We start from the raw sequence: 10,753 nt of genomic DNA, 5'->3' as shown, positions 1-10,753 counted from the left end.
ACCATGACAGATCAAAAGTGGTTCTACATTGAAGCAAAGTTGATATCCATATGATAGGAAATTCACACCAAATATGTCTCTATCATAAAATCTCTAACTTGAGAATATAAGAAATTTCGTACCTTATTTCACTGAATGCATAGTATCTACAGAGGAAGGTATCAATATTGGCATCTGTGTTTATTTATTACAGAAATTCTAATTATAGCCCTATACCTTTCTGCCTTGGTGTACAAACTTCTTTGATCACAGGTACATCTTCCTTTTCAAGATTAATCTTCAAGTAAGCTCTCAATACAGCAAATTTTATTTGGTGAGAGACATATATCAATTTGTTTTTCATCTTTAAAGCAGCGTCTTCTACAGTAACCGAACTTTTTTGTGCACCGATCAGGATCCACCAAGGCACATGTGGCTATAGTAAAAGAAGAGTAACTGACATTACTGATTTCTTACTCAAGAACATACTATTTCTGATTACAAAAAGTACTATGTATACATTGTAACAAACTTAGAAAATGCTAAAAAATAAAAAGACACTAAAATATTACATATTCCCTGTAAATACAAAGTTTAAACATGTTTTAAATTAATATATATAACATTTTTATGCCATAAATTATTCTCCTCAACAAGATTCAAAACTTTTTAAAAAGCTAAATAATATTCCCTTGAAATATATGACAGTTCATCCAATTTTTCCATTAGGTTATATTAAAATTTTAATATTTTAGGATTATAATAAGAAAATTTATAGTATACATTTTAATATTTACATGAGACATATTTAGGATAGCTGTGGAAGAGTTAGTTCCCAGGGTTATTAATTTATATATTGCACCAGCAATATATGTAGATTTTGCCTCCAAATAAAATGGTGTCTACTGCAATTTTAATTTTTATGCTGTTAGTAATTTTTCTTTTTTCTTTATTTAATTGTTCATATGCTTTGTTTATTATGTTATTATATAAGTTTTAAAAATAATTCATAATTTCACTTTAAAATTTTTTAAAGGCTTTATTTTTAGAGCAGTTTTAGGTTCACAAAATAATTAAAAGAAAGGTATAGAGATTTCCTATATATTTCCTATATATTCCCTGCCCCTAAATATGCATAACCTTTCCCATTATCAACATCATCCATCAGAAGGGTATGTTTTTTTATGAAGGATGAACCTATATTGACACTTCAGAACCACCCAAAGTCCATAGTTTTCCCTATCATTCATTCTTCATGTTGTACATTCTATGGGTTTGGGCAAATGTGCAATTAAATATATCTATTATTATAATGTCATACAAAGTATTTTCATTGCCCTAAAAATCATCTGGGCTCTGCTTATTCATCTCTGCCCTTACTTCTCTGGCAACTGTTGTCTTTTTTATTGCCTTCATAATTCTGTCTTTCCAAGAATGTCATATAGCTAGAATCATATCATACACAGTATATTTAGACTGGCTTCTTTAACTTAGTGATATGAATTTAAAGTGCTTACATGTCTTTTCATGATTTGATAGCTCATTTCTTTTTAGCATTAATTAACTTTCCATTGTCTGGATATAACACAGTTATTTTGTCTACCTACTGAAAAATATCTTGGATATTTCCAAGTTTGGAAATTAGGAATAAAGCTGTTTATAAATGTTCATGTGCAGTTTTTTGTGTGGGCAAAAGTTTTCAACTGCTTTGGGTAAATACCAAGGAGCATAATTGCTGTATGATATGGTACTAGTATGGTTAGGGTTTTTTAAAATATTTTATTTATTTGATAAAAGAGAGATCAAGAGAGCACAAGCAGGGGGAGGGGCAGAGGGAGAGGGAGAAGGAGGCTTTCTGCTGAACAGGGAGCCCCATGCGGAGCTCTATCCCAGGACCCCTGGATTATCACCTGAGCTGAAGGCAGAACATTAACCAACTGAGCCATCCAGGCACCCCCAGTATGTTTAGTTTTTTAAGAAACTGCCAAACTATGTTCCAAAATGGCTGTACCATTTTGCATTCCCACCAGCAGTGTGTGAGGGTTCCTGTTGCTCCATATTCTCACCACAGTTAGGTTTTGCCAGTATTCCAAATTTTAGCTGTTTTAGTAGGTATGAAATGTTATGTCATTTTAATTTGCATTTTTCTGGTGGCATATAACATGGAGCATCCTTTCTTATGCTTACTTGCTATATGTATAATTTCTTTGGTCAGATGTCTTTTAAGGTCTTTGGCCCTTTTGTTTTTATTTTCTTTTGTTTTCTTATTGTTGAATTTCAAAAGTTTTCTGTATGTTTTGGATAACATGTGTTTATCACATGTGTCTTTTGCAAATATTTCTCCCAGTTTGTGGCTTGTCATATCCTTATCTTGTCATTATATTTCTCAGGGCAGAAGTTTTTAGTTTTAATGAAGTCCAGCTTATCAATTCTTTCTTTTATGGATTGTGCCTTTGGTGCTATATCCAGAAAGTCATTGCTAACCCAAGGATATCTAGGTTTTCTTCTATGATATGTTCTAAGAGTTTTATAATTTTGCATTTTATGTCTGGATCTATGAGCCATTTCAAGTCTGTTTTTTTGTGAAGGGTGTAAGGTCTGTGTCTAGATTCACTTTTTTCACATGTGGATGTCCAGTTGTTACAACATCCTTTGTTCAAGAAACTATCTTTCCTTCACTATATTGCCTTTGCTCCTTTGATAAGTATCAGTTGCCTATATTTATAGGGATGTATTTCTGAGATCTCTGTCTTGTTCCATTGATCTATTTGTTTACTCTTTTACCAACACCGCATTATTCTTTTTAGATATAAAAATATAATGGTATGAATTTTCCTATAAACACTACTGTAGCTGTGTTCCATGAGCTTTGTGTCATCTCATTTTTATTACCATTCAGATGAAGATATTTTTAATACTCATTGATAGTTCTTTGAATTAGGTTGTTTCATTAATTTTCATGTTTATGTCTTTTTTATTCTTACATTTATGTTGTTTATTTTTCTGTTTCCTGTGTAACTGAAGAAGGTGTATTAACATCACCCATTATTATGGTGTTTTCTACTTTTTTTTGTCCTTCTATCTTTTTTCACATAGTTTAAGACTAAGTTATTTGTTACATTAAATTTATGGCTGCAATATACTGCTGAATTGAATCTTTTATTACTATAAATAATCATTCTTTGTCTCTAATAATGCATTTTTTCTTACTAACAACCTCATATAATATTAATATATCTACTTCACCATGCTTTTGTTGTGTTTTTATATCTTTTCCTATCCTTTAGATTTTATATTTTTTATTTTCTCATATATCAGATATTTCTCATATAAACTATTTGCTACATTCAAAACCATATTCACTACATTCAAAAAAGTCACTCTTTTTTTTAACTTTACACTAATATTTATAATAGTAATATAGATCAGATGAAATATATCTTGTTATTTTTTCCTATCTTCTTTTCTATATGTTGGTTATTTTTTTATAATTCCACCATCTCATTTACTATTGTGTAGTTATATTATCTTTTACTCTTCTTTTACTATTTATGCCAGAAGTTTCAACTTACCAGTCTTGTCCAAAAAATCATTGTTTGTTTTTTGTTGTTCTTTTTTACTCTGTGTGTTTCTGAGCTTCCATATAAAAAATTATTCTCTTTCTGGCCAAACAATTTTTTAAGAATTTCCCTTAATACTGGAGTTCTGATGTTGAATTCTCTCTCTATTTTTGTTTGAGAATATCCTTATGTTATCTTTACTCCTAAAAGGTATTTTCATTTGATACAGAATTCTAGATCATAGTTCTTTTCTTTCAGGGCTCTGAAGAAATCACTACCTTGTCTTCTGACTTCTTTCTTTGTGTTTTTTTTTTTTTTTTGAGAAGTCAACTTTCAGTTTAATATCTGACCCTTTAAAAGTGATATGATGTTTTCTTCAACTTTTGTTTTTGCTTTATTGTTTGAGGGTTCTTTTTTAAGATTTTATTTTTTTATTTGACAGAGAGCGATCACAAGTAGACGGAGAGGCAGGCAGAGAGAGAGAGAGAGAGAGAGGGAAGCAGGCTCCCTGCTGAGCAGAGAGCCCGATGCGGGACTCCATTCCAGGACCCTGAGATCATGACCTGAGCCGAAGGCAGAGGCTTAACCCACTGAGCCACCCAGGCGCCCCCTAAGGTTTTTTTTTTTTTTTTTTTTTTAACAGTTTGCTATGCTTTCCTTTCCTTCCTTCTTTCCATCCTTCTTTCCTTCCTTCCCTCTTTCTTATGTTCCCCCTGCTTTCCTTCATCCTTCCTTCCCTCTTTCACCTTTTTCCCTATTTTCAACTTCTAATTTTCTCTTGTTTCTTTCCAGATATTTTCTTCCGGTTCATCTTTCATCATCATTAAATATCTTACCAACTTTGTAAGAATGACTATTTAATGCATTCATTATGTATTTAATATTGGTTCAAAATTTTTTCAGTTGTAGCATTTTATTTTTCTTCTTTGTTGTAGTCTTCACCTCTATGCCAAGTTTTTACTTTTGTTTTTCTTTATTTAAACAAGTTAAGCACAGTTATTTTAAAGTCTAGGTCTTGTAACTTCATTATCTGGATCCCTTGTTAATCTCTACTCTTGAATGCTGGTTTTGAGTTTTGATAGGATAGTTATATTTTCATTTGCTCCTGATTACTTTTGTCGCATACATTTTTTTTAAAGATTTTATTTATTGATTTGACAGAGAGAGATCACAAGTAGACAGGCAGGCAGAGAGAGAGAGAGAGAAGCAGGCTCCCTGCCGAGCAGAGAGCCCGATGCGGAACTCGATCCCAGGACCCTGAGATCATGACCTGGGCCGAAGGCAGCGGCTTAACCCACTGAGCCACCCAGGCGCCCCTGTCACATACATTTTTAACGAAAGATTGAGGAAATAGCTTGAAGTCTGGAATGATGTTCTCTTTCTCCAGAATGATTTATTACTGTTCCTTGCTGGTGCCTAGGACTACCAATCAACATAACTGGATAATCTTAAAACATTTTTGAACTTGAGATAATGTAAAACTGGGTGTTAGTTCCTGGGATGGCTGGAAAGCTGGACTAATGTCCCTTCAACTTAGACCTAGTTCATAGTTTTTTTGGATCCTCAGCCAAAGCACACCAGTATTTCCATAGTTCTCCTACCTTTGTGGGTTCTCAATTACAATTTTTGCCCCAATTGTAGCATAAGGCTATCAAATTTCTGCTTTTCAACTTTTTTCCTGTGTCTTTATGAGTGGTCAGATGCTTCTACAGAGAAGAGCTGCCTCAGAGATTGATCTCAATGTGATCTTTTCACTGTAACTTTTAATTGACCTGTTTACTCTTCAATATCTTTAAGCAATTGTTTTGTATTTCTTGTTTTGTTTGTGCATCTTTCCCCCTCAGTGCATGGGAGAGGCTATATGAAAAACTGTTATAATTTTGTAGTATGTTTTAACATCAGGTTGTGAAACAGACTACTATAATTTTTTATTGTAAAGTTTTAACATCAAGTAGAGCAAACAAATCACTAATTTTGCAAAATCTTTATATGGTACAAGTTGATAGTTTTTCTAACTGCAGAGTGAAGATGAGTTTACAGCCGTGAACTTTAAGCTTGAATTTTAATGCTGTTATTTGCTAGCTATATAATTTTGGGTAAGCCCAATGAGTTTTCATTGCTTCAACTGTAAAATGGAGAAAATGGTATCTCATTCACAGAGTCTCCATGAAACATGATGAGTTAACACATAAACTGGTGTACAAAAGTGCCTGGAACATAATCCTCTCTCAGAGATTAAGAACTGATACTAATTAGTGTTGAACAAGAACATAGTTGAAATTAAATCATTATTGACTACAACTTTTAGACCAGGTGGTAGGCTTTTTCTGGATGTAAAGCAAAACACTGAGCAACAGTGAGAGCCAGAGTGAGAGTAAGAGTGACAGCTAATTAAGTACCATGATAGAGACATATATTAGGTTCAATGTATGGACAGAGAAGTGTTTGCTTATATTCTTGGTGTTGTATCATGGAAGAGTGCTATGAAAATTTAACTAAAAAATGAGTAAGGGTTATTGAAATACACAGGAGGAGTATAAAAAGAACATGAAAATAGTGTGATTTTCATTCTAGAGTTGAAAGAGCATATTATACATTTAAGTTCAAAAACTAATAATAACACAAATAGATTTCCTTTGTTGAAAACCTACTGTGTGTCAGGTATTGTTTTAAATATTTTGCATACGTTATCTCATTTAACTGCCATAAAACTTTGAGGTTGTTGCTGTTCAGATAAAAAACCTGAGGCTTTGAGTGACCATATAATTTGTCCAAGTTTGCAAAACTAATACATGCTTAAGGGTTCAATCTTAAATTGTTCCAAACCAGAATTTGCATTTCAAATATGTAATTCATGGCCTCTACATTGAAAAAGTTGGAAACTGACATATGATAAACATTCAAAATATTGACATATGACAATCACTCAAAATACTGTCTCAAATTAGATATTGTTTCCGGTAGCTGGTTGTTCTAAGAACTTAAGTATTTTATGACTATGGGGGAACCTGAAGATATGAAAATTAGAAGTTGAGTACTGAATGATGAAATAGAATTCTATTAAGATGAATATGTTTACCCATACAAAGATTCATTAGTAATAAATACTTAATATACTATATATATGCTTAATAAATGGGATTACATACTGCAACCTGAATGTAGGAAAAATTTTATCTTAGACAATTTTAAATAAAATAATTTAGCTCCTCTATATGGAATTATTTGTCAATTCCCTTGATTTTGATGTCTTAACTGAAAATCGGATGATAACTGTGAATTTAAGGTGACTTTCTGTTCCCCATGTCTTCCTGACATCTTATTCAGAGCTTCAAATTAAATCTTTTTTTTTTTTCTTTTCTATTTCTCAAACATTGTTAGTCTGGCAAGGGTTGCATTTGTCTCTTATCTCACGGCTGGCACCTGGATCTCTAATATTGAAGATACTTCCTATCAATTAATAGTACCATTATGTGAAAGTAATAAAATGTTCTAAGATATTAGTATTTGTGTTCTATTTTTCCTTAGCTTATTGAAGAATATTGAAGAAGGTATAATTCTTTAAGTTAGGTGGATGAAAATACAAAAAATATTAAGACAAATTTGCAAGTTACCTTAACTAGTACAAATTAATTAATACAAACAAATCATTGCCACAATGGAAGCACTCACATGGTATTCATTTTTCATAAAACATCTTTCTGGACTGGTTGAGAAGTTACTTAGGTAGTCAGTGAAATCCTGGCCAGTTGGAAAAGATTATTTTTATAAGCTCCACTTTTCTCACAACATTTTATTATAATTTTCATGTAACCAAATTGACTTGGTTTTAAATTTAATAAAATCTAGAGCACCCGGACTGACATGGTCTTCCCACCAACATTTCAACACAGGTGAATGTCTTTCCCCCACTATTTTAGACTCAAACTCCCATGCACATGCAATATATCATAAAGTTTCCAAGGCCACCATGTTTGTGCCATTTAAGGTCCATTCTGAGACATCTTAACAACTGGCTATACTAATTTCAACACAGGTGAATGTCTTTCCCCCACTATTTTAGACTCAAACTCCCATGCACATGCAACATATCATAAAGTTTCCAAGGCCACCATGTTTGTGCCATTTAAGGTCCATTCTGAGACATCTTAACAACTGGCTATACTAAGACAGTATCTTGTATTCCTTCTCAACTACATTGTCTCCTCTTTTTCTGTTTTATACTTCTACTTCTATTTTCCCATTTCTTGAAATACTGCAATATGATATTGAATGTGATAAAGATTTTGCTTACATTATCTCTGAGTCTTTGCAAAACCTTACAAAATTACCTTTCCATTGTACAGTTAAAATAATTAAAGTTTCTCCACAACTACAAAGGAGCCTCAGGTCCTTAATATAAACCCTGATCTATTTGATGACAAGTTCACTCTATAAACCACTATATTGTGCTGTTTTCACTATCTATGGATTATTTTATGCTTGTATTAAAATACTATCTAATATACTGTTCATTCAGTCATGTTTTAACCATTGTCAGTATTGTTCTCTATCAATTTTCTACAACTCGCCCTCCAGCATGGTACCCCTCTGCTTGGATCACTCATCTAACATCTTCCACTTAGACCGAATATTTTTTATTGTTTCTTTAATGACTTTGGGGTTCTACCAATAACCAAACCATACCATTGGGCAACTGATATGTACTATTCTATGAACACCTTCAAAGCCACTCACTCTGACACTTTGTATCACCCTTCCTGTTTCTTTGATCCCATAAAGGCCAAATATAGGGCATTCTGTCCATTTCAGTACACATTATAACTTAGTATCTGTTTGAGTGATCAAAAGGTAAAGGAAAGTTTGTGGTCATATTCATACACTAAGTGTCTTCATTACATTATTTAAAATTTTCTGCAATGCTCGGCAAATGGCATAGTCCCTACACATCTGAAGCACACCCATATTCCCATGTGACCTCAATGCTTTTGACCAAATAATCTATTCATCTTGGACTTTAGCCTCAGTGCCTTCTATAGAAATCATGATGAAATAGAAAGAGCAAATATGCTAGGATCCTGTATTCCAATATTTATATTCCACTTATCACACACAGTATACTAGTTGTGACCTTGTAAAACTCTCTCCTTTGTCATTTTCCTCTTGCATAGAAAGAGGCAAAAGCAGATATCTCAGTTTAATCTGGAGGATCAGATTATATATCTATAAACCTTCTAATTCTATAAACCTTCTATAAACCTTCTAATTCAAGCAATTCATTGATTTTAACTGAGTATACTCAACTAGCTTTTAAGTATGCCTGAAGAATTACTGTGTATTTTTTTTTAAGATTTTATTCATCCATTTGACAGACAGAGATCATGAGTAGGCAGAGAGGCAGGCAGAGAGAGAGAGAGAGAGAGAGAGGAAAGCAGGCTCCCTGCCGAGAAGAAAGCCCTATGCAGGGCCCTATCCCAGGACCCTGGGATCATGACCTGAGCTGAAGGCAGAGGCTTTAACCCACTGTGCCACCCAGGTACCCCTACTGTGTCTTTCTTTATTACTCTTTCCTTAGTGCCCAGGGTTGTGCTCAGTAGATCACTAGCCATTCAGTTTCACATGGTTATTGATTGACATACTAGCACCATGGGCTCAAGCATCCTCCCTAATCATATTTGAGGTCCTCACTTCCTCAATTCCCCTTCATTATGAATAACAACTATAACAGCTGGGGCGTCTGGGTGGAGCAGTCAGTTAAGCCTCTGACTAGTGGTTTCAGTCCCGGTCGTGATCTCAGGGTAGTCATCACAGAGTTGCTTAAGACTTTCTCTCCCTCTCCCACTGCCAACCTCCCCTCACACCCGGCCCCCCACATGTATGCTGTCTCTCTGTCTCTCTCTAAAAATAATAAGCCTTTAAAAAATAATAATAATAATAGCTATAACATCAGCAACTATAGTAATTATAATAATACCTAAATTGGTAGACAAGTTTTCAGTTTGTAGGGCGACTTACTGTTACATTATTACACAAAATCCTAACTGCCATCTTTTGAAGTGCATATAATTAGCAAGCAAAATATTTTACATCAAACTTTTTATTTTTTTAAATTGTGGTTGTTATTGATTCCCTTGTATCTTCTTTTGTTGTTGTTGTTAAAGACTAGCAAATCACTTAAATTCTCTGAGTGGCAAGGTTCAGAAGCTATTTAGTAGAAAGTTAGTAATAAAATCTAGATCTTCTTTTTTTTTTTAAAGGTTTTATTTATTTATTAGTCAGAGAGAGAGAAGGAGAGAGAGCACAGGCAGACAGGGTGGCAGGCAGAGGCAGAGAGACAAGCAGGCTCCCTGCTGAGCAAGGAGCCCGATGTGGGACTCGATCCCAGGACGCTGGGATCATGACCTCAGGCGAAGGCAGCCGCTTAACCAACTGAGCCACCTAGGCGTCCCTAAAATCTAGATCTTCTAAGTTTGAATTCAGTTCTCTTTCTGGCACATGTTGCACCTCTTGAATTCCCAACTTTCTAGGTCCAAATTGGAACACTCTTGAGTACCAATTTATATATTCATTGTTAGAGAGCCTGGATTGCCTCAAAGGATAGACCTCTCAAGAATATCTTAAAATCACTGTCATGTACTTCATTGCAGTACATATTTTTTTGAATATTTATTTTTAATTGATTCATAAAGCTATTGCTGAATTTCTTCACTAATGTATTAACTAATTCAACAAGGATTTTTTGCGATATTATTTCTTTAATTGCCATTTTATTCCTACTGTACCTCATTGCCCAGCATATTTTGAGACTATATCCTGGCTCATTTTATAGATTCTGTTATTGACATCTCAAGAGATATTTACCATTATTCTCAATCCTTCATCTTCCCTGGGTCTTATTTATTTATTTGTTTATAAAAAGTTTTGAGAGAGAGAGGAGAGCACATGAGAAGCTGGGGAGAGACATGTGGAGAGGGAGAAGCAGACTCCTTGCTGAGCTCAGAGACCAACATGGGGGCTCAATCCCAGGACCCTAGGACTATGACCTGAGCCAAAAAGAAACCACGACCTGAGTCGGATGCTTAACTCAATTTATTATGGAGTCTTTATTTCTGAATTTTAGAAATGAATTTTTTAATTTATATTATTAAAAATAATTTAAGTACATAAAACAATCAAGCCCTAAAAAGTCAGAAGATCTACCTTAATAGTATTAA

General features: G+C 33.8%; 1 protein-coding gene across 1 annotated transcript; it reads right to left on the bottom strand.

Moving 5' to 3' along the window:
* Window positions 1–272: 272 nt before the first annotated feature.
* On the bottom strand, window positions 273–1,420 carry DEFB114 (defensin beta 114). Its single transcript, XM_047731990.1, has 2 exons — window positions 1,360–1,420; window positions 273–451 (listed from the first exon to the last, which is right to left on the bottom strand). Exons 1-2 carry the CDS (start codon window positions 1,418–1,420, stop codon window positions 273–275), a joined length of 240 nt encoding a protein of 79 aa, XP_047587946.1.
* Between the last annotated feature and the right edge of the window lie 9,333 nt (window positions 1,421–10,753).

The sequence above is a fragment of the Lutra lutra genome, chromosome 6 (genome assembly GCF_902655055.1).
Source record: "Lutra lutra chromosome 6, mLutLut1.2, whole genome shotgun sequence".
Classification (NCBI taxonomy): Eukaryota; Metazoa; Chordata; class Mammalia; order Carnivora; family Mustelidae; genus Lutra; species Lutra lutra.
Note: the sequence above shows the minus strand (reverse complement) of the source record. Positions and strands in the feature narration are given on the sequence as shown.